The sequence below is a fragment of the Phoxinus phoxinus genome, assembly GCF_949152265.1.
Source record: "Phoxinus phoxinus genome assembly, chromosome: 1".
NCBI lineage: Eukaryota > Metazoa > Chordata > Actinopteri > Cypriniformes > Leuciscidae > Phoxinus > Phoxinus phoxinus.
This window is the reverse complement of record NC_136876.1, coordinates 10,071,050-10,098,988: the sequence shown is the minus strand read 5'-3', so window position 1 is coordinate 10,098,988 and position 27,939 is coordinate 10,071,050. Positions and strand designations below refer to the sequence as shown.

The 27,939-nt window shown below is 41.2% G+C and overlaps 2 protein-coding genes across 3 annotated transcripts; both read right to left on the bottom strand.

Annotated features, from left to right (window-relative positions):
* Window positions 1–1,352: 1,352 nt before the first annotated feature.
* Window positions 1,353–9,173, bottom strand: LOC307000172 (alpha-2-macroglobulin-like protein 1). The gene is made up of 34 exons (XM_079615570.1): window positions 8,996–9,173; window positions 8,360–8,543; window positions 8,140–8,296; window positions 7,972–8,024; window positions 7,835–7,855; window positions 7,571–7,736; window positions 7,414–7,498; window positions 7,223–7,337; window positions 7,026–7,146; window positions 6,832–6,941; window positions 6,584–6,754; window positions 6,277–6,501; window positions 5,993–6,205; window positions 5,765–5,914; window positions 5,387–5,536; window positions 5,223–5,298; window positions 4,923–5,043; window positions 4,620–4,845; window positions 4,414–4,537; window positions 4,220–4,341; window positions 4,090–4,141; window positions 3,912–3,995; window positions 3,647–3,823; window positions 3,470–3,545; window positions 3,226–3,382; window positions 3,054–3,128; window positions 2,807–2,969; window positions 2,548–2,732; window positions 2,257–2,478; window positions 2,060–2,181; window positions 1,878–1,959; window positions 1,708–1,791; window positions 1,535–1,640; window positions 1,353–1,454 (listed from the first exon to the last, which is right to left on the bottom strand). The coding sequence occupies exons 1-34, from the start codon at window positions 9,073–9,075 to the stop codon at window positions 1,414–1,416; spliced, it is 4,296 nt and encodes a 1,431-aa protein (XP_079471696.1). The 5' UTR covers window positions 9,076–9,173; the 3' UTR covers window positions 1,353–1,413.
* A 2,621-nt stretch (window positions 9,174–11,794) lies between these two features.
* Window positions 11,795–21,011, bottom strand: LOC307000116 (pregnancy zone protein-like). Of its 2 annotated transcripts, none has more exons than XM_079615405.1 (34): window positions 20,820–21,011; window positions 19,160–19,343; window positions 18,936–19,092; window positions 18,763–18,815; window positions 18,608–18,628; window positions 18,361–18,526; window positions 18,188–18,272; window positions 18,002–18,116; window positions 17,804–17,924; window positions 17,599–17,708; window positions 17,356–17,526; window positions 17,052–17,276; window positions 16,762–16,974; window positions 16,534–16,683; window positions 16,161–16,310; window positions 15,996–16,071; window positions 15,622–15,778; window positions 15,317–15,542; window positions 15,106–15,229; window positions 14,914–15,035; window positions 14,784–14,835; window positions 14,605–14,688; window positions 14,339–14,515; window positions 14,139–14,214; window positions 13,894–14,050; window positions 13,733–13,807; window positions 13,502–13,664; window positions 13,006–13,190; window positions 12,714–12,935; window positions 12,518–12,639; window positions 12,318–12,399; window positions 12,160–12,243; window positions 11,983–12,088; window positions 11,795–11,898 (listed from the first exon to the last, which is right to left on the bottom strand). In XM_079615405.1, the coding sequence occupies exons 1-34, from the start codon at window positions 20,897–20,899 to the stop codon at window positions 11,858–11,860; spliced, it is 4,332 nt and encodes a 1,443-aa protein (XP_079471531.1). In that variant the 5' UTR covers window positions 20,900–21,011; the 3' UTR covers window positions 11,795–11,857. The 2 variants fall into 2 exon arrangements, with proteins under 2 accessions (XP_079471531.1, XP_079471532.1); XM_079615406.1 differs by having other exon boundaries at window positions 11,798–11,898; window positions 14,914–15,005.
* Between the last annotated feature and the right edge of the window lie 6,928 nt (window positions 21,012–27,939).

The window sequence follows — 27,939 nt, the reverse complement described above, 5'->3', positions numbered from 1 at the left end:
CGTTTTCCTTCAGTACTAGGTCTGGGATTGTGGTGTATTCTTGGGTTTTCTCCGATCAATTTTTTGCAGGTCCAATCAGCGAACAGAAGGAGTTGCTGAGAACGATGACGTTGAGGTCGTGCGCTAGTTTGAGTCGTCATACGTCACGACCAAACGTTAGCGATTGGTTAGATCCAGAGTGACTCTGGGCAGATCCAATAGTTTTAAACTTCAACAGAGTACCCGCAATCAAGGAAGTTAACGCTTGTCAATGGAGAGAGGCCAGACTCTCTGTACAAAAGAAATGTACAAGTGTCTGGTAGAACCAGAATTGGGTTTCATAACCCCAGGTAAAAAGCAGTGCTAACCCCTTTTTTAAATTACAAGTGTGAAATGCTTCCTTACCCAGGCTTAAAAGCTGTTAAAGGGGTCATGAACTGGACTATTTTATTAATAATGTTACTATGATTTTTACATGAAAAATTGTCAATTTAGATAAAGCCATTTTTCGTATACTGATTTTAGCCTCAGATTTCAACGCTCTGTTTGAAGAGGCGTGTCTGCTGTGAAACGTGTAAACGCCCACTGCTGTGATTGGTTGACATGTTTGCATTTAAATAGCTAGCATTACATGTGGAAATCTCTCAAATACTTTTACAGCTATCAAGATTAACGAATCGTGAGAAGTTTAAGTATTTAGATCTATTCCATCACATGAAAGGTTGCAGTGATGACCATTGAGCAGACGGTCTGTTGATCGCATGAATGAAAAGATTACAGCATTTCTAGGCAATTTCTGCACTCACGAATACTTCCACCAAATAAAAAGGCAAACATGAAGAACAGTAAGAGCTTCATTATGCATTGTAACAGCATCATTGAGAATGTAATGAGTTTTGGCAAGTGTCCAAAAACTCACGTTGTGTGATTGACAGCTTGGGCTATCGGAAATGGAGCGTTCTTTGATCACTTTCTGCATACATTTTAATCAGTTTAAATAAGATTTTTTTTTATCCTACTAAGAGAAACAATGCGATTTGATATTTTAGTCACTGGCTTGATTTCAGATGCATAAACAGTATTGAATGGTTTGAGAAAGATTGTTTGAATTTTAATACAAATCAGAAAATCACTTATCAGGCATTGGAATATAGTTATTACTTATTACCATGGTTGGAAAAGAAAAGGTTAAATTTTCCAGTTAATGAAGGGTCACCTGCAAGCAAAGCACCTCAATATTAAATGCCTAGTAAAAAAAAAGAACCGCAACTTTCTGAGTGAGCCATGTTAATGATTTGAAGTCACAGGACAACTAGAAACTCATGAACACCAACTAATTCAAACACACATCACATAATGAACAAGCAACAGAACTGGTTGTATAAAAAGTGGTTTTATTTAAGTCACGCATCCTACAGTCAGTACTGAATCAAATCATAGACAGGGAGATGTGTAGGTGGTCTCAAAGGAATCACCTGAAATAGGAGCAGAAAATTAACTGGATTATTAACAGTAATTCAGCCAGAGAAAAAGCATGATTAGGACGAAAGCATACTTGTCTGATAGTAGTCATAAACGTTTATGACTGCTGGCTTGAGATTTTTCACTGCAAGAACCTGTTTCAGCTGCAGAGTGTAACTCATGGGGACGCCTTTGGGAACCTGTGAGACAGAAAGGATGAACCACAGCACACGAGAAAATGGCAGCTAGTAATATACCCAGTCTCACCTCTTTTAGATACACTAGGACATGATCATCTTCAACATCAACCCGTTCCACTAGCGGGGCAAACGATTGGGGTGAAGAACCAAGCTATGGGTAAGAGACATCATTTACACAATTACAATTGAAGGAGCTTCAAGCATCTTAGAACTTTCTAAACAATCTTAAATACAAACCAGTGACGTGTCTGCCGTGAAGCCTGACAGGAGCTTAATGTCTACTAGAACCATGTTAGTGCTTGATTTTACACCATTGTATCTGAATGAGGGTGAAAAGAGGTTTAGTCAAAAAGATCAAAAACAGCGCTTCATTTTTGTAAGAGTCATAAACATCAGTTTCAGGACACAATGCTACTTACTTCACATTGAACTTCAACATAAGATTGGCTCCAAGCGGTTGGCAGTCTCCAGTCACCTTCGCTTCGACACTCAGTGTCCTGGAAACTTTAACGGGTGTTGGGATGTTGTAGAAACATGCAACCTATAGTACGAGTAGAAAAAAAAACGCATTTAGATTTGGATGTGCACAGCAAATAGAGAGGGTGAAGATACAGACCTGCACAGACACACAAGTGGATCCTGATGCTTTAACACTATATTTGCCAGGAACGTTCTTCAGCCACTTCTCCTGATACAGCAGCCTGTTGTCCCGATTCACTTTGAAGCTATAAGAGTCTCCTCCCACTACTGAGGACTGTACGGTGACGGAGCTGGAGCCATCCAAGCTGAACACTTGAGCAGCGTACACAGACAGAGCCTGAAGAGCCACCACTGTATCCTAAAAACAAGCACCAGATTAAAAATCTACTCATAAATGATTGCACTCATGTTTGGTGGTCAGAGGCACCTGGGTGGAGGAGAAGCCTCCATAGGGATTCTGCTGGGCCACGAGCCAGTTGACAATGCGGTTAGCATAGCCCAGATTAGCCGTCGTGAGAGGCTGAACAGCAAGAACTGCTAGTAGAACGTAAGAGCTGATCTCCACCGCCAGAGTATCACCAGATGTCGTCTGAGACCAATGGAGCTTAGTGCCTTAGGATGAGATGGAGGGGAGAAAGTTTATGCCAAAGACCCTGATGTACCAACATCAAGCTGGTAAATCTTACCTTCAGAAATGGCAAGGTTTTCCAAGGCAGTTAAAAGCTGTGCTCGAGTGGTGGTCTCTCCAGCCAGACTGAAGGTGTAGGTCAGCAGAGCCGTTGCATAAGTGTTTCCCAGGTTCCCAATGACAGGCCTCAAGCATGACAGACCGTTGGTAATGACGGGATCCTAAAAAAGCCAAAACAAATATCAGACAGCCAGAACAGGAAGGTCATCTGCAAGGAGCTCATACAACTACTGGGTCAATTTTACCATGGAGGGGACACCTAGTTCAAGCAGCGATGCAACAATGTAGGCAGTCATGGTCACACCGTCACCAACTCCACCCTAAAAAAAAAAAAAAAAATTTAAAAAATCTAATTTATAAGAAAAGTCTCAAACCTAATCCATAGTTTTCCAGTGCATTTATAAACATGTCACGCACCTTCATGTCACTATGGTACAGAGTTCCCTGCTGCATGAAACAGCCGTCTGAACCCTGCTTGCTGATCAACCAATCCTTTGCACTCTGCAGGACATTTGGATCAATGAAGATAAATTGCCTCGCTAGACCAAAGGACCTCAGGACAAAGGCGGTCAACCTGGTCGTGGAGAAGAGGTCACAAACTGAACTTACAAAAAGCTGGTGCCACAGCAGATTATACACAGTAGAACAATGAGAAACTCACCATGTATTTGATTCATCATAACCAAACGTGCTGTATGATCCATCGCTGTGTTTGAAGTTTAGTTCTCCTTGGTATCCTGATTGGGTCAAAAGCCACATGTAGGATACTAAATGCCTAGTCCTGCTCTTCCCATTGGACTGTCATTTACATATGTAAAGTGGATTTGGTCATCCATACCACTCTGAAGGTAGCCGGTTGCAGTCTCTCGGATGGCTGCAGTGATTTGCCCTGTGACCTTCAGGTACAGCAGTATGTAAATATTCGGAGCAAGAATGATCATATTCTGTTCTCCACAGCCAGATGGCATCTGTAATAACCCATCTAGATTCTTCAGTGCACGACCCATTATGTCCCCTATAAGAGGTCAAGCATAAAACCCACATCAGAAACCGTTATTCTACCAACCTTCACATGTCAGTTTCTACTGAATTACATTTTTTACCAAGGACTGAAACGGAGCATCTGGCAGATCCTTGAACCACGTTTTTTGGAAATGTCAAAGTCACGTCTTCAGAAAGAACATTTCCTGCAGACCGAACAGAATGGATCAGCATTTAGAGCTAGGCTAATGTTTGGCTGTACATGGAGAATGTATTGGGAATCATTGAGTGCAAACAAACCCTTTGGACACAATAACCAACTCTGGGTGTTTGTCCTTTCAACTCCTTCAGGCTATTGAAGCAATAAAACAATATCAGTAAAGCAGCATGAGGTCCATGACCAGACTCCAGAAGGCTGGTTAACACTTACCAGGACAAATAGACTTCGTGTGACTACATCAATGCGTCCTCTCGTTGGCACAGTCACAACTTCAGTGCCACATTGGGTCCGGGATACTTCAGCTGAAGCATTGACAGTCACATTGACAGTTCCTGCAGTAACAGACAGGAAGTGAGCAACACCAAATATACACTTACAATTTAGATAGATGATCCAAAACTGACCTAGAACAGAAGCTGAGAGAACCCATTTAAAGGTTTTTCTCCCATTGGCACAAAGACAGGACATATACGGTTCAGTATATGGTTTAAGAGTGAAGGCCGTGGATGAAGCTGGTGTTACTTTAACCTGCCAATGAAACAGAACACATGGAGCAAAGACACATGACATTCTCTATACAGAAATTATCTAAAAGAAAACCATGGCAGACCATGATGCACTTGGATAGATAGCTGAAGACAGTGGCCTTCAGATCAAAAGACTCCCCACGGACGATGGAGTACGGCAGGGAGAGCTCAAGGAAGAAGGGCTGGAAGACCGTCAGCAGAGCAGGAGGAGCAAGACCAAAACCTTTTGAGGACAGGCAGAATGCCTCCGTTTCCCATGTGGTGATGGTGTCAGGTACAGTGAGGGAAACTTGTGTGGATCCAGTGTTTCTGAAAGACAGCAGAAAAGAGAAATAAGGGGAACAGGAGAAGTAAAACCTGGGTAAGTAGCTTTAGAAGGCACTAACCCCACACGGGCAAGCTGCCAGAGCCATGTTTCTGGAAAGTAAGTCCTGACAGTCACTTTTAAAGTTGAAGTGTCACCTCCATCTGGAAGAGCCATTGCTACAGGACCATTCAAATTCATCACTGAAAAAGACAAGCAATTTTAAACCAAACTGCCCCTCTTGTTGCATCTATAGAAATGATTAAAACACCCAACTTGCTTTTCCACTAAGGAGGTGTAACCTCACATAACTGAAAGAAAGTTCACCAAGTCATGCAGAATTTGTTTTCACTGAAAGAATGGCCTCTCTGCATAGACCTACCTTCTGGGAATCTGGGATACAGCGGGCACGGAGGGGCTCGTACAGCGAGATTTGTTGCGATTTTCATTCCCAGGCTCTGTCGGAGTGACAAGTCAAAACACAATACAGATTTAAAGTCAATAACTCAGTTCATGACCATGTAGTCACAAAATACGTTTTTCTACCTTGAAGGTTGTGTAGGCTTGATTTGTAGCATCAGTGTAGCCAGGATCCATATCAAAAGCTAGACGGGGTCGAAAACCTAGACACTCTGATTCATCCTCAACGTTGTATGGGTAACCTGATAGTGATTGCACTGGGAGCAAATCAAACACCTGGAATCATGAAAAAAAAAGTGTTTAGGTATGTCACTTTTGAAAAATGTTTCACTAAATTCATTAATGTTTGGCATGTTATGTCAGTACATGAATGTATGTTAAGACGTACACTACAACTCCTACAATCATAACAGGTTTGTCCTATTGATCTCAGCACAACTCAAATTCTAAAGCTGAACCTGAATGTCAGTCAAGACCAACAAGAATTTAACTACACATGGCTACCATTTTAGCAGTCAGACGTCTTCCTGGCTCCAAGATCCAGACGCTCTGATCTACAGCACTGATGCCACACAGAGATCCTGCTTCAGCAGAGACAGTCAGAACATTTCCCTCAGCAGGAACTGCCGTAGCAGGAGAGAACTGTAGAGACACCTGGAACAATGACCAATACACTGTAAGATGTGTCACCATTCCCCACTTGAAGACAAAAGATGCCAGTGCACATCATACCTTGTTTTGGAAACATGTTTCGGTCTCAAACGATGCACTACCAACAACAACATTCTCACTGGGCAGAACGCAGTAGACCAGTATCTGCACGGCTGGAGCCATATTGACACTGACAGACAGTTGGAAAGACACAGAGCCGCTCGTGACTGTATTAGAAGCCCTCGCTTTGACTGTCTGAAATCCATGGAGGACGATCACTCCTCTGGACAAGACCTGACAGACAAACAGATACATAACATGTTCCTAATATATATATTTATTTTTATTTGTTTATGTCCACCCACCATATAGATGATGTCAACACTGTAGTCGCCAGCCTCTCCAAAAAAAGAATACTTTATGGTCATTGGAAACGAAGCACCACATTTGAGAGGCTGCTCAAACTTCACTATAGTCAGTTCACTAGATGGGTTGTTGGGAGAATCAGGGTGGAGAAGCTTAACAACCCTTGTGTCCGTGGTAAAGTATGGCGATTTGTAACCATTAACAACCGCTGGAGTCGCACTTGCCTGGGGAACAATAAATGCAATGGTTTTTTTTTGTGAGAGAAATTTAATGTCTACATCTCAAAATACAAAGAGCAAATCATACCACCAGATTCAGAGCAGCTTTAGGGAGATTAGCAGTGTTGAGGGAGAATGTGGCAAGTCCGTTCTGATTTGTGGTCAGATCCATCAGCAGTTTGTTGGGCCAGCTGTTACCATCCAGTAGATAAACCACTTTGTTTGCGATTGGAGTCCCATCAAAACGAGACACTGATATCTGTTGGGAATGATCAAGGTTAGGAAAGGGAACCGATGTGAAGGCTTCTGCAACAAGGAATTAACTTTTGTCCTTGCCTTTCCATTAATCATTGATCCAGGTTCAAAATATTCCGGGGTGTCTAAAAACATGACTTTGCCGACTTCAAACGTTATGGACACTGTTGCAGATTTTGACATCACTACATCTGGGGAAAAATGAAACCAACTCAAATAAACAAGTCAACTTCCTCTATACACATTTCTTTGGTTCAGATCAGCCAATATCTCACCTGTTCCCTCCTCAGTGACATTCACATTTACAAGAAAAGTGTCTTGCATTTTATTTTCAAATTTGGTGTTGAAAAACACTGATGTATCAACGGTAAGGGAGGCGCAGCCAGTGGCATTCATCTGGTAACAGAACAAAGTGTCACATAAGTCAAGCACAAGCAGAAGAAAAACCTCCACTGTAAGGCAGGAGTCAAACCTTTGCAGTTTTATCCAGGCATTGACGGGTCAAATCAGGAACCACAACATATGAAAACGGCTCACGACATACTTCCACCAAGGCTTGGCCAGGTACAGGTTGGCCATATGTGTATCTGGGAAACGTCACAAGGAACAAAATCAAGAACGGACCAACCACAAGACAAGAAAATATCTGTAGGTTTCACTCACTTGGCACAAGCCTCAACTTTCAGTCCCACATCTGCAACACTGTACATCTGTGGTGCGTTTACAGTCACATCAAACTTAGGCAAAACTAAGCCAGAAATAAAAACACCGTAAGATCTCAGATCTGTCGTTGAACTGTTGCACATCATTCACAACTTACCGTATTTTTTCACCTCAAAAACATGGGAGGTCATTTGGTCACCAATAAAAGCTTTTAGTGTGTACATCCCTATCTGAGCCTCTGGGTTTAATTCATGAGAAAGCTGCAATATCCACCTCGCTGAAGAAACGTTGGTCCACTGACCAATCCGGTTATTGTTATTGTCCTATTAATACAATGAACAGCTCTTAAAAACAGCAAACCAAAATGTACAGAAAGTGGCAGCAGCTCCATTCAAAGACTTGCACCAGAACAAATTCTCACCTCCACCACCACCAGATTATACTGAAAGACAAAGACAGAAATATTAAGCATTTAAAAGACACCATTGCAGAGAACTGAAAAACTGCTCAAGTAAAAATAACCTGCAATAAATGTGCAGTTTCATGGCCAGACCTTACCATCTGATCAAGTGGCACAAATTTGGCATCCATAGTGACAACTCTGAAATTCACTGCAAAGACACAATGAACTTACATTAATTGCATAATGCACTTGATGATCTGACCTTGTAGCAGATTGGACTTTCTACACCTTTAATATTCAACCAAGGGTCATTCACAGCTCACCAGTTTGTCCTGGATTGTAGATGGGTTTGTCTGTTTGGATGAAGGTCAAAGGCAGGTAACGTCTGAACATGACTTTCCTCTCTTCAGTCGCTCTGAAGACCTTCCCTTGAACTTCTACCTTCAGCGTCTGCACAGATTCTTTATCTACTCGAGGAGCCTGTAAAGAAGCGTAGTTAACTCAAACCAGAAAAAGAAAGAGCAATGTCTCATGATAACATACCTGGAAACTAAAGCAGCGGTGAAATGGCTTTGAAGAAACCTGCTGCACAAGTTGAGTCATCCCACTTTCATCATCAAGCAGAGAAACAGTCATTGTGAGACTCTCTTGGGGTTTCAGAAGACTAGCACACAATTTGGCATCTGATCCAGTTTCAATCACTGCAGGGAACATCACCATGAATAACCTGTGTAAACATCATTAAGTATAGGTTGAGAGACTAAAATAAATCTGGTCAGAACATTTGCATGTTAGTTGATCATTCACAGGGTTCCCAGGTCTGTGAATCAAAACTAGCCTAATAATAAAAAACAGGCCAAAGCGGTTATCTCCATCGGAGAGTGGGTTGAAGTACCAAACATGGGGTTGGTTGACTGGGTGGGAAAACTTTCAACCTTAAAAAAAACTGTGCCATGGTTATAAAATAAGAGCACACGACAGCCATTTTGTTAAGAAATATATTTGAGGAACAACAACAGCACACAAACTCGATTCAACAGTGACTTGTATTTAAAACAAAAGTTAATGAACAAAAGTTTACCAAACGGTTAATGTGCTTCATTTTGACCTTTATAAAACTATCATTCAGCATAAATCAAACATTAGGCCACTTTTTACTTTAAAGCCCATAGTACTTACGGCCTTTTCTGTCCATCAACAGCAAAGAGGAAGAGGGCTAAAATGAGCCCTTTCCAAACACAAATGTCCCTCACAGCCATGAAGAGCAATCATCCATGACTAGACAGAAATCAAACGTCTCTTTCAAAAACCCTGCAGCACTTCTGTTGAGATCCACACTGCTCCACAGCTTAACCCTAAATCAGCTGCACTGATGCCAGCGTTATTTAAACGCTCTTAATAATTCAGAACAGGTTGATTTAGCACTCACAGGCAATCTGGACGTCTTTAGGGCGGAGCCCCGGTAATTAATCACAGGGTTGCCAACTCTGAAACACACAAGCTCTTAGGCCACATTTACACACAGCCGTGTATTTAGCGAAACTAATATCCCCCCCCCCCCCCCCCTTCCCCTCCTTTTTCAATAATAACATAGTGTACACAACATCGTTTTCAAAAAAGTAGTCATTTACATCAACCCACATAAATACGCCATGGAGTGCCATCATAACTATGCCAAACCTATGGGCGGCAGTGTAGGGGGAAGGATAAATCCATGCAAGCCAATCAGAATCCTCAGAATCAACAACCAACGAATAACACGAGCGATTTCCTTTCCACAGCGCTCACATGACGTCAAGCATTTTCTGGCGCATAATGTGACGTTTGAGAACCTAAAACCCCGTTTCTCCCAGTTGACACGGCAACACATAACCGGCGTTATCAGAAATCTCCACTTTGCCCAGAGTTTTTAGAAATAATCGTTTTCTGTGATAAAAACAGGGTTTTCGTGTAAACGGGGCTTTACTCTGTCCAATAAAATATCCCGCCAAATACGAGACTCAATCCCAGGGATATGTGCGGTGGATTATGCCACGGATTCCCCACCGAAGGAGGCAGTCGTGTATTTTACGAGAGTGTACGTAAACACCACAGACGTCTGATTCAAACGTCGTTTTTAAGTACATTGCAGTGTGAGTTTCAATTTATACATTGTCAGCAGAGCTGTTATTTAAGTCTTTAAATCCAAGAGAGTGGATCACATCACTTCAGTTCTGAGGTCTTAACACTGGCTTCCTGTCAGTCAAAGATTTGATTTCAAAATACTACTGTTGGCTTATAAAGCACTGAATGATAGGCCAAAAGTACATTTCTGATCTTCTGCTACGTTATGGACCATCTAGACCTCTCAGGTCCGTATATCTGGAACAAAATCCCAGGAAACTGCAGGTCTGCTGAAACTCTTGATTATTTTAAATCAAGGCTGAAGACTTTTATTAATGATAAATTATTCATTTCTTAAACTGCACTGTAACTTTTACTCTCCTGTTTTACCAGTGGCAGCTCATCAGGCACAGCCTACCCAAAATTGAGAGAAGGACAATCCCAAGTTATTCAATTCATGTCTCAGAATGTTTATTTATAGTTTGTAATTTCACCTCTGTAAGTGTAATCATCACGCTTTTCCCGAATGTGCCAAATCTGTGAAACGAGAGACTGAGGCGATAGAAATGGGGAGGTAAATCCATACCCGGAGACTAGTGCCTCCAATGTTTTTTTGTTTTTTTTGGCAAATAACCATTGCATATTTGCTTTCAGCAATTACTGTTAAGAAAAGAAACATGGCAGAGGCGGATGGCCCCCCTTGGTATAACAACCAATCATTGAAGAGATGTAAATTATGTGATAGTTTGAACTGAACATATGGAGAGTAGTGATATAGAATATTTGATTGCAAACTAATTTATCAAACTACCAGTTGAACAGCCGCTACCAAAAAAAATCAAGATCCTACACCAGGCTAAGATATAGACGAAAGAGCCGAACATGCTCCTTTAACAGACATGTAAAAGGACAGAAGGTGTGATTTTTGTTTCTTCAAGTTATAGGCTAGGACTAGGTAAGGGAAATTGTGTTTATATTGTCATGCTGCACATCATTTGCCAATTTTCAGTCTAAAAGTGATCAAGAAAAGCTATTTTAAAAAAAATCCTTTGGGAGGGGATTTAACCTCTACAATTTCAAGTGGCTCCATTTAAAACCCACCACTGGTTCTCTTATATATATTTTTAATTTCTCACAGCCCTTGGCCTTGTCCTGCTTTCCGCAAAGGGCTTTTCAGACTTGAAATGGTTAACCCTGGATCATTCTAAATCAGGGTAAATCTCTTTGCATGTTTCACACTGCTCAGAGTACTATATCCAGGTTTAACAGTTGATCCTGGGCATTCATAAGCTGTCATTTCACACTGCACATTAATAAACCCTGGGTTCAAGTCCTTATTTGCAGTGTCAATGTTACTGACTTGACAAACGCAGCACGACCCATTTACGTACAGTAAAGAGTCTAGCATTGCTAGTCCTCATTACACATTGCTGACTAATCAAGTTTTCTGAGTGAACTTTAAACCAAAAGTTAATGTCTCAAATTGTCATGTTTTTTTCCAATTGCTGTTTGACATTTTTCCTATCATACGCAGAAACAACCGTTTATATATCTCTGGAGCAATGCTAACCGCCCTTTTAAATTGTGGAAAATGCTCCTTTACTGGGGGTTAAAAGAATGACGATAACCCGGGGTTAAGTGCAGTGTGAAAATACCTAATTTTACACAAAGCTTACTACCTTGGTTGGAAAGGTAAAGGTTTTTAATTTGCCAGTTGATTAATGAAGGGTCACCAGCAAGCAAAGCACTTCAATTTGAAATGCTTCATTTTGAAAAAAAAGCTTGAGTGAGCCAGGTTAAGAAATAGAAACTCATGAACACTGCAACTTCCTGATTCAATCAAATGTCACAGACAAGAAACATGAGGCAACAATTGGACGGATTGTATAAAAGCGGTTTTATTTAAGTCACGTGTCCTACAGCCAGTACTGAACCAAATCATGGACAGGGGGATGTGTAGGTGGTCTCAAACGAATCACCTGAAAAAGGAAAAGAAAAATGAACTGCTCTGGCTGGATTAACTGTTGAACATGATCCAAAGCAAGATTAGGATGAAAGCGTACTTGTCTGATAGTAGTCATAAACATTTATGACTGCTGGCTTGAGATTTTTCACTGCAAGAACCTGTTTCAACTGCAGAGTGTAACTCATGGGGACACCTTTGGGAACCTGCGAGACAGAAAGGATGAACAGCAGAGCACAGCACTCAAGATGGCAGCTAGTAATATACCAAGTCTCACCTCTTTCAGATACACTAGGACATGATCATCTTCAGTATCAATGCGCTCCACTAGCGGGGCGAACGATTGGGGTGAAGAACCAAGCTGAGGAAAAGACATTCGTTTACAGACTATAACATGCGACATCTTGGGACTTTCGAAATCTTAAACATACGAACCAGTGATGTATCTGCCGTGAAGCCAGAAAGAAGCTTAATATCAACTAGAACCATGTTAGTGCTTGCTTTTACGCCATTGTACCTGAATGAGGGTGGTGGTGGAATAAAGAGGTTTAGTCAACGGAATCAAGAACACCGCTTCCTTTTGGAAAAGTCATAAACATTAGTTGGTTTCAGGACAAAGCCAAAGCTGTTCTTACGTCACAGTGAAGTTCAACATGAGATTGGCTCCAAGTGGTTGGCAGTCTCCAGTCACCTGCGCTTCGATGCTCAGTGTTTTGGCTGCTTTAACAGGTGTTGGGATGTTGTAGAAACACACAACCTACAGTATGAGAGCAAAGCACAGTAAGATTTTGATGTGCACAACAGAAACCGAGAGAAAGTGAAGATACAGACCTGCACAGACACGCAAAAGGATCCTGATGCTTTAACACTATATTTGCCAGGAACGTTCTTCAGCGGCTTCTCCTGATACAGCAGCCTGTTGTCCCGATTCACTTTGAAGTTATAAGAGTCTCCTCCCACTGCTGAGGACTGTACAGTAACAGTGCTGGAGCCATCCAAGCTGAACACTTGAGCAGCGTACACAGACAGAGCATGAAGAGCCACCACCGTGTCCTAAAAACAAGCACCAGATTAAAAACTCAACCCATAAATGATTGCACTTATATTTGGTAGTCAGAGCCACCTGGGTGGAGGAGAAGCCTCCATAGGGATTCTGCTGGGCCACGAGCCAGTTGACAATGCGGTTAGCATAGGCCAGATTAGCGGTCGTGAGAGGCTGAACAGCGAGAACCGCTAGCAGAACGTAAGAGCTGATCTCCACCGCCAGAGTATCACCAGATGTCGTCTGAGACCAATGGAGCTTAGTACCTTAGGATGAGATTGAGGGGAGAAAGTTTGACAAAGAAACGGATGAACAAACATCAAGTAAACGTAAATGTTACTGTAAATGTATTTTTTGCATTTTCTGTATGCATGTGAAAAGCCCTTCTAGGGACGGACATTGCAAATTAGCCTTGGCTATAAATGTTGTAGTGTGGTACATGTTCACACGTGTCCCTATTAAATAAAATTAAATGTCGTCTGAGACCAATGGAGCTTAGTGCCTTAGGATGAGATGGAGGGGAGAACGTTTGACAAAGAAACTAATGAACAAACATCAAGAGGCTGGTAAATCTCACCATCAGAAATGGCATAGTTGTCCAAGCAAGTTAAAAGCTGTGATCGAGTGGTGGTCTCTCCAGCCAGACTGAAGGTGTAGGCCAGCAGAGCCGTGGCATAAGTGTTTCCCAGGTTCCCAACGACAGGCCTCAAGCATGACAGAGCATTAGTAATGGCAGGATCCTGAAATAAAAACCATATCAGAAAAATCCTCTGCAAGGAGCTCACAGAACTACTGGAGACTTGTTTACCATTGTGGGGACGCCTAGTTCGAGCAGTGATGCAACAGTGTAGGCAGTCATGGTCACCTCATCACCAACTCCTCCCTAAAACATCACCATATTTGATTTAGAAGAACAGCCTCATCTCAAGTCAATTGGTTAGAGCATAGTTTAAGAAACATGTAATGCACCTTCATGTCGATGTGGTGCAGAGTTCCCTGTTGCATGAAACAGCCGTCTGAACCCTGCTTGCTGATCAACCAATCCTTTGCACTCTGCAGGACATTTGGATCAATGAAGATAAATTGCCTCGCTAGACCAAAAGACCTCATGACAAAGGCGGTCAACCTGGTCGTGAAGAAGGTTGTGACAAACTGAACTTACAAACTGCTGGTGCCACAACAGATACACAACAGTAGAACAGCGTGAAACTCACCATGTATTCGATTCATCATTACCAAATGTGCTGTATGAACCATCATTGTGTCTGTAGTTCAGTTGTCTTTGGGATCCTGATTGGGGAAAAAGCCACATGTAAATAGGTCAAGGTAGTTAGTCTGATTGAGTTAATCTGAGGACAAAACCAGTTTGGAATTTAGTCTCCAACATATGTAAAGTGGATTTGGTCATCCATACCTTCCTGAAGGTAGCCTGTGGCAGTCTCTCGGATGGCTGCGGTGAGTTGCTCCGTGACTTCCAGGTACATCAGGATGTAAATATTGGGAGCAAGAACAATCATATTCTGTTCTCCACAGCCATACGGCATCTTTAATAACCTATCCAGATTCTTCAGCGCACGACCCATTATGTCCCCTACAAGTATGTAAAGCATTAAACCCACATCAGAAAGCGTTATTCTACCAACCTTCACATGTCAGTTTCCACTCAATTAAATGTTTTACCAAGGACTGAAACAGAGCATCTGGCTGATCCTTGAACAACATTTTTTGGAAGTGTCAGAGTCACGTCTTCAGAAAGAACTTTTCCTGCAGACCGAAAAGAATGGATCAGCATTGAGCGCTAGGCTAAAATTTAGCTGTACAGGGAGAATTTATTGGGGAATCATTGAGTGCTAACAAACCCTTTGGACACAGTAACCAACTCTGGGTGTTTGTCCTTTCAACTCCTTCAGGCTATAAAAGCAATAAAACACAACATCAGTAGCAGCATGAGCGCCATGATCAAACTCCAGAAAGCTGGTTAACACTTACCAGGACAAGTAGACTTCGAGTGACTATGTCAGTGCGTCCTCTCGTCGGCACAGTCACTACTTCAGTGCCACATCGAGACCGGGATGCTTCAGCTGAAGCATTGACAGTCACATTGACAGTTCCTGTAGTGAAAAGTGTATATTTGGTGTTGCTCACTTCCTGTCTAATTTAGAGAGGCAGTCCAAAACTGACCTAGAACAGAAGCTGAGAGAACCCATTTGAAGGTCTTTCTCCCATTGGCACAAAGACAGGATGAATACGGATCAGTATAGGGTTTAAGAGTGAAGGCCGTGGATGAATCTGGAGTTACTTTAACCTGCCAATGAAACCGAGCACATGGAGCAAAGACACATGACCTTCTATACACATATATATATAGATATGAAAATAAACCATTGCAGACCATGATGCACTTGGACAGATAGCTGAAGACTGTGGCCTTCAGATCAAAAGACTCCCCACGGACGATGGAGTACGGCAGGGAGAGCTCCAGGAAGAAGGGCTGGAAGACCGTCAGCAGAGCAGGACGAGCCAGACCGAAACCTTTTGAGGACAGGCAGAATGCCTCCGTCTCCCATGTGGTGATGGTGTCAGGAACAGTGAGGGGAACTTGTGTGGATCCAGTGTCTCTAAAAGACAGCACAAGAGAAATTAAGAGGAACAGAAGTAAAAACGGTGGTTAAGTAGTTTTAGAAGGAGTTCACTAACCCCACTTGAGCAAGCTGCCAGAGCCATGTTTCTGGAAAGTAAGTCCTGATGGTCACTTCTGAAGAGGGATTGTCACCTCCAGCACTTTCTGCTTCTGGAAGAGCCATTTCAGCAGGAGCCATTTCAGCCATAGCTACAGGAGGACCATTCAAATTCACTGAAAGAGACAAGCAATTTCACCCGTTTACTCTGAACGGTATTAGTGTCTGCAGAATAAGCATTATTCAAAACTGCCCCTCTTGTTGCAATTATGGAAATTTTAACACCAATTTGTCCATCCACAAAGTAAGCGAAATAACCTCCTACAACAAGGCAAGTTCACCAGGTCATTCAGAATAGTTTATGTAAAGAACTGTCCATCTGCATAGACCTACTTTCTGGAAATCTACGATACAGCGGGCACGGAGGGGCTTGTACAGCAAGATTTGTAGCGATCTTCATTCCCAGGCTCTGTCATAGTAACAAGTCAAAACAAGACCAATTTAAAGTCAATGACTCCATACTATTCAGTGACTACATAATCATTTATGGTTTTCTACCTTGAAAGTTGTGTAGGCTTGATTTGTAGGAGAAGTGTAGGCAGAATCTATATGAAAAGCTAGACGGGGTCGAAAACCTAGACACTCTGGTTCATCCTGAACGCTGGATGGGTAACCTGATAGTGATCGCACCGGGAGCAAGTCAAACACCTAGGACCATAAAACAGTGTTGGTTTGTCACATGTTTATTTAACTAAATGCATTAATGTTTGGCATGTTATGGTCACAGAGTTAATGTTAGGTGTTAAGAGTATACAAACGGTTATAATTATAACATGATAGCATAGGTTTGTCTAATTGAACCATTAGCATTATTCATTTCAAAGCCAAACCTTAATGTCAATCAAGACCAACAAGATCTGCACATGGCTACCATTTTAGCACTCAGACGTCTTCCTGGCTCCAAGATCCAGACGCTCTGATCTACAGCACTGATGCCACACAGAGATCCTGCTTCAGCAGAGACGGTCAGAACATTTCCCTCAGCAGGAACAGCCGTAGCAGGAGAGAACTGTAGAGACACCTGGAACAATGACCAATAAGCTGTAGGACACATCATCATACCCCACTTGAAGGCAAAAGATGCTAGTGCACATCATACTTGGTTTTGGAAATGCGTTTCTGTCTCAAACGATGCACTACCAACAACAACATTCTCACTGGGCAGAACGGAGTAAACCAGAATCTGCACTGCTGGAGCCATATCGACACTGACAGACAGTTGGAACGACACGGAGCCACTCGTGACTGTATTAGAAGCCCTCGCTTTGACCGTCTGAAATCCATGGAGGACTATCAATCCTCTGGACAAGACCTGACAAAAAACAAATGGGTGCATAAAACAGGCGAGAGCAAGGTTTATAAAAAAACAAAACCCTGATGTCCACTCACCATATAGATGATATCAACACTGTAGTCACCAGACTCTCCAACAAAAGAATACTTTACAGTGACTGGAAACGAAGCATCTAATTTGAGTGGCTGCTCAAGCTTCACTATAGTAAGTTCACTAGATGGGTTGCTGGAAGAATCAGGGTGGAGAAGCTGAACAACCCTGGTATCTGTAGTGAAGTATGGCGATTTGTAACCATTAACAACCGCTGGAGTCGCACTTGCCTGGGGAACAACAGATGGAATCAGTTTCATGTGAGAGATTGGGAGAAGTCCATTTCACAAAACACAGAGCAAATCGAACCACTAGATTCAGAGCAGCTTTAGGAAGACTAGCAGTGCAGAGGGAGAACGAGGCCAGTCCGTTCTGGTTTGTAGTCAGATCCTTCAGCAGTTTGTTGGGCCAGCTGTTACCATCCAGGAGATAAACCACTTTGTTTGCAATTGGAGTCCCATCAAAATGAGACACTGATATCTGTTGGGATTCAAGGTTAGTAAAGGGAACCAATGTGAAGGCTTCTGCTACAAGGAATAAACTTTTACTTGCCTTTCCTTTAATTGTTGATCCAGGTTCAAAATAATCCGGGAGGTCCACAAACATCACTTTGCCGACTTCAAACGTAACGGACACTGTTGCAGATTTTGACATCAATACATCTAAAAAAAAAAAAAAAAAAAAAAAAAAAACTCTAAATAAACGAGTCAACTTCCTCCATACACATGCAATTGGTTTAGATCAGCCAATATCTCACCTGTTCCCTCCTCAGTGACATTCACATTTACAAGAAAAGTGTCTTGCATATTATTTTCAAATTTGGTGTTGAAAAAGACTGATGTATCAACGGTAAGGGAGGCACAGCCAGTGGCATTCATCTGGTAGCAGAACAAAGTCACATTTAAGTCAAGCACAAGCAGAAGAAAAACCCTCCACTGTAAGGCAGGAGTCAAACCTTTGCAGTTTTATCCAGGCAAAGACGGGTCAAATCAGGAACCACAACATATGAAAACGGCTCACGACATACTTCCAACAAGGCTTGGCCAGGTACAGGTTGGCCATATGTGTATCTGGGAAACGTCACAAGGAACAAAATCAAGAACGGACCAACCACAAGACAATATCTGTAGGTTTCACTCACTTGGCACAAGCCTCAACTTTCAGTCCCACATCTGCAACACTGTACATCTGTGGTGCGTTTACAGTCACATCAAATTTGGGCAAAACTAAACCAGAAATAAAAATGCTGTAAGACCTGAGATCTGTCGATGAACTGTTGCACATTATATACACACAATGTTCATAACAGCTTACCGTATTTTTTCACCTCAAAAATGTGGGAGGTCATCTGGTCACCAATAAAAGCCTTTAGTGTGTAAATCCCTATCTGAGCCTCTGGGTTTAACTCGTGAGAAAGCTGCAATATCCACCCCGTTGAGGAAATGTTTGTCCACTGACCAATTCGGTTATTATTATTGTCCTATTAAAACAATGAACAGCTCAGAGAAATACTGCAAAAAAAAAAAAAAAAAAAAAAAAAACTCCATTGCAAAATTCTCACCTCCACCACCACCAGACTGTACTGCAAGACACAAAGATAGGAATGTTAAGCATTTAAAAAGAACACTGATGCATCAATCATTATTTTTTTTTACATGTTTAAATGCAAAACTACACATGTAAACAACATGCAATACGTTCATGGTCAGTCCTTACCATCTGATCAAGAGGAAAAAACTTGCCATCCATGGTGACAACTCGGAAATTCACTGCAAAAAAGCAACAAACGCTCACAATTATTGCATAATGCACCTGAAGGCGATCAGAATCTGTAGTGTAATGGACTTTCTACACCTCTAATATTCAACCAAGGGTCATTCACAGCTCACCAGTTTGTCCTGGATTGTAGATGGGTTTGTCTGTTTGGATGAAGGTCAAAGGCAGGTAACGTCTGAACATGACTTTCCTCTCTTCAGTCGCTCTGAAGACCTTCCCTTGAACTTCTACCTTCAGTGTCTGCACAGATTCTTTATCTACTCGAGGAGCCTGTAGAGAAACCCAGTTAAACCAGGAAAAAGAAAAAAAAGAAACCCACTTGCATCTAATGGCATACCTGGAAACAAAAGCAGCGGTGAAATGGCTTTGAAGAAACCTGCTGCATAAGTTGAGTCATCCCATTTTCCTCATCAAGCAGAGAAACTGTCATTGTGAGACTCTCTTGGGGTTTCAGAAGACTAGCACACAATTTGGCATCAGATCCAGTTTCAATCACTGCAGGGAACGTCACCATGAATAACCTGTGTAAACATCATGAAGTTTAGGTTCAGGGACCAAATGGAATCAGGTCAGAACATTTACATGTTGGTTGAACATCCACAGAAAGTGTCTGCCACAGGGTTGCCAAGTCTATGGGCAGTTGGGGTGGTATTTGAGCTGCACAATTTAAAAAACAAAAGTTTGATTAATGAAACAAGTGAAGTATTTATGAATCAAGCTTTTTGAATAAATATTTTGAATGATTCAATGGCATTGTACACCACAAGGTGATGACGAATGTTAAAATCAAAACAATCATTTGAAGTGACAATTTCATACCTATACATGACAACTGGTCTCTGGCTCAGCAGCACCAATGCAGATTCAAATGTTCCGTTTGATTGTCAAAGGTTTAATTAATAGTCAAATCTTTGTAATTTAGGAATAAGGCTGTGTGGGGGTTTAAATCAAGATCACAATCTCTTAACAATTAATCGTGCCGCTCTAGGTTTTATGTTGAAGCTCCAAATTTAAAGGGGACATATCATGAAAATCTGCATTTTTCCTGTTTAATATGCATCTACCAACCCAGAAAACATGAAGTGACCCAGTAACTGTTTTGGTAAGCCTTTCTCTGCGAACATGAAAAAAAAAGCCGACCAGATTTCGCTCCCCTTCTGACGTAGGATCCCCTATCTTAGATGACCACTTATGTTATAATGTTTCCACCCACAGCACCGCCATCTGGTTGCTGCATAGATGAGCACTGAACTATTTGACCAAACCAAATGTCACAGCGGTCTTATAAAGACCTCAGAGACTGTCAACCTGTGTAAAAAAGTTAAACATGATGGTATATGCAAGTCAATGAGATGAATCAATGTAACTCCACAACTACATAAATGGATCCACTAATCATTCAGAAACTTCCAGGGGTGTCTAAAAGTTGAACCACTTCCTGAGACTCTGTAAGGCTGCACTCGCTACTGTTTTTTTCTGAGATTTTTGATGAGTGAGATGCGTGTTTTGTTATTTCCAGTATCCGAATCTAATGTAAAGGATCGGCCTTTCAGAAAAAAAGCCTAAAGGATCAGAATAGAGGCGGAGCAGCAGCTCATTTGCATTTAAAGGGACAAAAAAGGCACGTTTTTGCTCACACCCATAAAGAGGCAAATTTGTCAAGCTATAATAAATGATCTGTGGGGTATGTTGAGCTGAAATTTCACAAGTGTATGGTTTCCTTCCAAGAATGTGTCAATTACATCTTTTGAAAAGGGGCATAATGAACTGAACTGGCAACACTGGACTGCCATGGTAAAACAAATAAGCACAAAACAATACATTTATGAACACTCAATGAACATCATCATTTGACCACTAGATGGCCACAAAGTACAAAATGAACAATGAACTTTTAACATTGGTTAAAGCTTTGGGGATTCATTTTGTCATCTTTAAAACTGCATCAGCATAAACATTAGTCTACTTCGGTTCACTTCAAAGCCCACGGTACTCACGGCCTCTTCTGTCCATCCACAGCAAAGAGGAAGAGGGCTAAAATGAGCCCTTTCCAAACACAAATCTCCCTCACAGCCATGAAGAGCAATCATCCAAGACTAGACAGAAATCAAGAGTCTCTTTCAAAAACCCTGCAGCACTTCTGTTAAGATCCACACTGCTCTACAGCGTAATTCTAAATCAGCTGCACTGATGTCAGCGTGATTTAAACGCTCTTAATAATTCAGAACAGGTTGATTTAGCATCACAGGCAATCTGGACGTCTTTAGGGCGGAGCCCCGGTAATTAATCACAGGGTTGCCAACTCTGAAACACATGCTCTTAGGGTAGGCTACATTTACACAACAACGTACTAAAAACCGGAAAGATGTTTCTTTTTACAGACGACAACATTGTCAAATAGATGCCCGTTCAGATGGATCCGCGAAAACAGCTAAAAACTCTGTATGCACCGTCAGAGGTTGTCAAGTCCCGAAGAGACCTTCTTTAAGTGACTTAGGTCATTACTGTCATTTATACAACAGTCAGGTCCGGCCCGATAATTGATACATTTCTGATTGAACAATATGGGATTCCATGAGTGGGGATATAAGGGAACTTCATGGCAGAACATTTTTATTGGCTTGTATTCTATTCGTCTGTATGTGTACCTAGTTGAGGGGCCGTTGCAAGTTGTCCTTTGTGTACTTGTAGCACTGGTAGGTGTGCTAAATGTGTTGCTGGTGAGTTCTGATCCATTTTAAAATATTCACTCTGATTTCTGTCAAGGCAGCTCAACAGCCACAGAGGGGACAGGCTAAAGAGAAAACTACACACAGATCCAGCCCTACAGGAGGACCTCCAAATAAAGAGGAGGATGGTGGACCTTCTGGAGGAGTCGGAGAGGCGTGACACAGAAACGCTAGATAAACTGACAGAGAACATAGCCACCATTACCAACAGCATCCATGAGGGGTTTTCACTACTGAGGCATAATGTTCAAGCCACAGCCTCATGTTAGTCCAATGGTATTTGCCATTTACAAATAAATTTACAGCCATTTCCCCTCCGCTATGGTAGACAGTTTAGTTTATTGTAATTGTAATTCCATTGTTGGGGCAGACACATATATACTGTAAAAGTGGCAATATGTTGCCATTTGTTGTTCTTTAAGTTATTGTTGACTCAGTAATAAGAGGATACACTGTGACAGAGTTTAAGTTTGACATGACCCCTTATTTAATGTATTCCAATTTATATATTTACATATGTAAAATGAGACTGATGAATCTGGGTGTTATGTGTCCTGTTGAGTATTCTACCTGTTTTGTTTCTAGCAATATTGCTATTTGTTTTTTACATAGTGATTATTGGAGAGTGCAATTTGACACTATGGCAATGTGTATTTTTGTCAAGAAGCATGTATTGCAGATAAATTGCAATATGTTGTAATTTTTTTATAGCAACCAGCATTTAAGTTTATTACAGATCCTTGCATTGAAAAGTAGTAAAAACTGTATGCTGCCCATGCACATGTCAAAACAATTAATAACAAATTGTAAAAAGTTCATTGGTTGCAGTCATTTCAATGTTTGTTTTACACTCAGTGGTTTTAAGTATGGAATTTTTTACTTGAAAACAAAACTATTTGCAAACCGATTCAATAGTCAATAGTACTATTTGCATATTCTTTCATCAGGAAAGGCAGCGGGTAGGCAGGATCTCCCAAAAGAAAAACGGTTATTGCCTCCTTGCCATCCACAATCTTCTTCTGCAGTGCAGGGATCTTTACGGAAAATCCAAAGGCATTGGCGGTTCTTGAAGTCTCCCCTCATCACTTGTAATAGCTGTCTAAAAACATTAGCCTACTTTATAATTATAGGTCTGTATGGTTAGTGTAGCCGTTAGCCTCTTTTAAGACTCTAAATGCTTTTTTATTTACAAATAATGATAAAAATATCTCTGAAGGTGAGGTGCTTGGTGTGCTTTGCTGAACTGTAGAATCATTCAGCCGATCTCCGGGTCTGGCGGTAGCACTTTTAGCATAGCTTAGCATAGATCATTGAATCTGATTAGACTGTTAGCATCTCTCAAAAAAATGACCAAAGAGTTTCAATATTTTTCCTATTTAAAACTCGACTCTTCTGTAGTTACATCGTGTACTAAGAACGACGGAAAATGAAAAGTTGCGATTTTCTAGGCCAATATGACTAGGAACTACTCTCATTCCTGCGTAATAATCAAGGATCTGTGCTGCCGTACCAGCAGCGCAATGATATTACAAACTTAGTGCCGGTCACGTTGGAAGTTACCGAGCTGGGGACTATTTTCGGGCGCTGCGCAGCACTTCGGCAGCACAGATCCTTGATTATTACGCAGGAATGAGAGTATAGTTCCTAGTCATATTGGCCTAGAAAATCGCAACATTTCATTTTCTGTCGGTCTTAGATGATGTAAACTCAGAAGAGTCAAGTTTTAAATAGGAAAAATATCGAAATTACATTAGTTTGGCTGCTGCAACTGAGTTATAACTGCCAGATGAACAAAGAGAAAATGTTATCTATTGGGATTGGTTATGTTTTAACATAATATTTTTTTGTACCTGAATCACTTAACTCATTTAGAGCCAAATTTACATTTACATTTATTCATTTAGCAGACGCTTTTATCCAAAGCGACGTACAAATGAGAAACATAGAAGCAATCAAAATAGCAGTAGGACAACAATATGTAAGTGCTATGACCCTTCACAGTACAATCCAACTCAATTTTTTTTTTTTTTTTTTTGAAATCTCTGAGTTGGATTTACTTTATTGATTAGAGCAGCACTGGCCTTGTATAATAATTTTAGTTTTTTCAATGTAATCAAAAGGATTTCTTAAAGGTGCCATGTGTATTGTCTGGCAAAAAAATCAAGTCATACTCCACATTCCATACCAGATGGGGGCAGTATACCTCCATAAAGTGAATTGATCTACTCTAGAGTAACAGACGAGAAACGGCATAGTCTCTATGCTCCGCCCCTACCTTCAAAACAACCCTAGAGCCATAGCCGAAGCCTAATAGAGGACGTTTTGCCTCCAGAGGAACGTTGGGTGATGTCAAGTGATTTTGAAACATGACATCTTCAAGCTACTCCCCTTCACCTTTACCAGTGAATATGTTCATATTCGTTTTGTTCATATTACATTTTGAGTTGTATATACACATTGTTTGAATTAAATTAATTTGACAGACAGCATTCTGTCAACATCATTGGTCAACATCAGACAGCGCACGTGAACCGATCATCTCTACTATAGTAAAAAAAACACGAACACTGTTGAAAGATACAGTAGGCTACAAATGACCTGTTCGCGCCACAAATTGTTCTCCGTCCTTAGCGACCGAGTCATTGAATGTGAAACAGCCGGCTGCTGTCGTCAGCGAGCAGCAATATTCAGACAACGAGGGCGCGCACGCCGCGTTGATACCTCCGTTTCAGTTTCTCAAACCCGCGCAGTGCGGCGCTCAGAACACGGAGACCATTCTGCCCCTAGCTATGCGTGCGAAAGCATGGGAAGCGATCCCGGGCGTGTCAGAATGGGTGCTGAACGTTGTAAAACAGGGCTATGCGCTGCAGTTCGCTCGCCGCCCCCCGCGCTTTCGAGCCCGGACCGTGACGAGCGGTCCTTTTCTTATCTGATTTGATTTGTGCTTCAGAGCGCGTGTTTTTTCCCCTGCAGCGGGTGGTGGTGGTAGGGGTCTCTTGCCAAGGGCTTCAGCCATCCTTCCGCTCTCTTCCCTGAATTGAAATGAAGTAGTGGGCTGTACTGTCCACACGATTGACATCAGGTTCAAGTACGCCCACAAGCCGTGCGAGTTATTCGTGTATTGCAGGTTGGCATGTGGTTATGTTGCCCGCATACCGCCTCCCATGGCCGAAACTGGTATTACGACACCTGTCGGGCCGTGGCTAGTAATGCTAATGCTAATTAAGGTTGATATCTCTGCAGCACTATAACTTGACATTTTTTTATGACATCATTGCCCTTATTTCTTCTCATTCTTTTGATGCGTGTAGCTCATTTTTTGGATATGTTTACCTCAATTTTTACACATGGCACCTTTAACAAACTACTTGTCTGGCCTTCAAATTTTGATACAGAATTGTATCACTTCGGGGTAGATAAGCAAAACCGAAATTATTATTATAATATGACTTGATTTATCAGAGGGGTTAAATTTAACATCTGATTAAATCTGTGATCCATCTGTGTGGTGAAATTATTCCTGGTTTGTATATTTGGTCATTAAGACACATCTTCACACCTGTTTTGTGTGACCGACTTTGTGTTTCTGTAAAGTGGATGTGAAGACTGTAGTTTAATTACTGTAAATGCAGCTCTTGTTTGGCTGCACTAGTTAATAAAAGTGTGAAATCAAATTGAAAATATACATTAAACCTGGAATTTTCTTAAACAAAAATGTTTCTACTTTTTCTGTGCAAGTAAATAAGTATTATTGATCATGTGACTCTGTACAGACAGTCAGATTTTTTTTTTATTGCTCAAGATGACCTTTGGATCCTCTCAAATCATGCTGGAGAACAGTAGATGAGATGATGGTTGAAAATGTTTTGTTTGAGGTCATCATGGTGATCAGCGTTTGCTTTATTTGGGCTCTTGACCCTTAACTTTTGTTAAATTGCTTATTTTTTCAGCAATTGCAGATTTTTTCAGAAAATATTTCTGCATTGATCAAGCAGATCAACGTCGGTCTTAAGTCAAATGACTGCATTAGAGAGATGACATGGAGTTGCAATAAATGCTTTAATAATCCGTACAACTGTAGCAGCGGGCCGTATTACTATTATTCTGTTGCGCATAACTGAGTAACTGATGACGGCACGATTAGATGTTGGCCAATCAGCAGAAAGGGGTGTTTCATTTAATCCTGGTGAAGGATAACAAATTTTAAGAGTCTATTTCAAATGTGCTTCCGTACATAACATCACGGTAAAGAATATTGTATTTAGCTTTTAAGGTTAAGCTGCAAAGTTGCAATTCCTGTTTTCTCCAGTGTATTTTAAATGAGTCGCATCACTGAGATTCTCACCTTTTCAGCCTAGCTGTAGGGGAGATTTTCACCTTTTGTCTTTAATGGCTCTGGGATGGCCCTTGGAACCGGAGTTCCTGGCCAGAATCAGCATGTGAATAGTTATGCTGATTCCTAGCTCAGACGTTGAAGCATCAAGATGATTGGATTAGCAATACAATAGCTGATTGGTTCGGTTTCTCTAGAGCAATCTAAAAAACCTACAATCCAGGTTTTTCGCCTGATAGAATCAACTCCTCCAGTCAAATTCCAGTCCCAGAAGTCCCTCCCCGTTAGAAGGTATATAACTACAATGTAAACTGTTTAGTTTTTAGACTGATTTTGGACGAACCCGCAGCCGTGCTCAATAAATAACAACTTCTGAACGCGATCCCAACTGTCTCACTGGTCCTTGCTTCGATGAAAGAAAAACTTTACAACACTGGTTATTCATAAACTGTCGTTTCACACTGCACATTCCTAAATGCCCATACACCACGCGGTGTTTCCGTGACTGTCGAAAGTGCGTGAATAGAAGGCTCACGATTAGTTGTCAGTTGCTAAGCATAGTTGTAACATTCTAACACCGCATCACTTCACACTGTACAAGTTTGGCACCGCAACGTGGAGTTAACACAATACAAGCAGAGCTAATCATGCTCCAGAGAAGGGTTTTATTATTCTGGCTCCGCCCTCCTACGTACTTCCGCTCAATTTTCGTTTTCCTTCAGTACTAGGTCTGGGATTGTGGTGTATTCTTGGGTTTTCTCCGATCAATTTTTTGCAGGTCCAATCAGCGAACAGAAGGAGTTGCTGAGAACGATGACGTTGAGGTCGTGCGCTAGTTTGAGTCGTCATACGTCACGACCAAACGTTAGCGATTGGTTAGATCCAGAGTGACTCTGGGCAGATCCAATAGTTTTAAACTTCAACAGAGTACCCGCAATCAAGGAAGTTAACGCTTGTCAATGGAGAGAGGCCAGACTCTCTGTACAAAAGAAATGTACAAGTGTCTGGTAGAACCAGAATTGGGTTTCATAACCCCAGGTAAAAAGCAGTGCTAACCCCTTTTTTAAATTACAAGTGTGAAATGCTTCCTTACCCAGGCTTAAAAGCTGTTAAAGGGGTCATGAACTGGACTATTTTATTAATAATGTTACTATGATTTTTACATGAAAAATTGTCAATTTAGATAAAGCCATTTTTCGTATACTGATTTTAGCCTCAGATTTCAACGCTCTGTTTGAAGAGGCGTGTCTGCTGTGAAACGTGTAAACGCCCACTGCTGTGATTGGTTGACATGTTTGCATTTAAATAGCTAGCATTACATGTGGAAATCTCTCAAATACTTTTACAGCTATCAAGATTAACGAATCGTGAGAAGTTTAAGTATTTAGATCTATTCCATCACATGAAAGGTTGCAGTGATGACCATTGAGCAGACGGTCTGTTGATCGCATGAATGAAAAGATTACAGCATTTCTAGGCAATTTCTGCACTCACGAATACTTCCACCAAATAAAAAGGCAAACATGAAGAACAGTAAGAGCTTCATTATGCATTGTAACAGCATCATTGAGAATGTAATGAGTTTTGGCAAGTGTCCAAAAACTCACGTTGTGTGATTGACAGCTTGGGCTATCGGAAATGGAGCGTTCTTTGATCACTTTCTGCATACATTTTAATCAGTTTAAATAAGATTTTTTTTTATCCTACTAAGAGAAACAATGCGATTTGATATTTTAGTCACTGGCTTGATTTCAGATGCATAAACAGTATTGAATGGTTTGAGAAAGATTGTTTGAATTTGAATACAAATCAGAAAATCACTTATCAGGCATTGGAATATAGTTATTACTTATTACCATGGTTGGAAAAGAAAAGGTTAAATTTTCCAGTTAATGAAGGGTCACCTGCAAGCAAAGCACCTCAATATTAAATGCCTAGTAAAAAAAAAGAACCGCAACTTTCTGAGTGAGCCATGTTAATGATTTGAAGTCACAGGACAACTAGAAACTCATGAACACCAACTAATTCAAACACACATCACATAATGAACAAGCA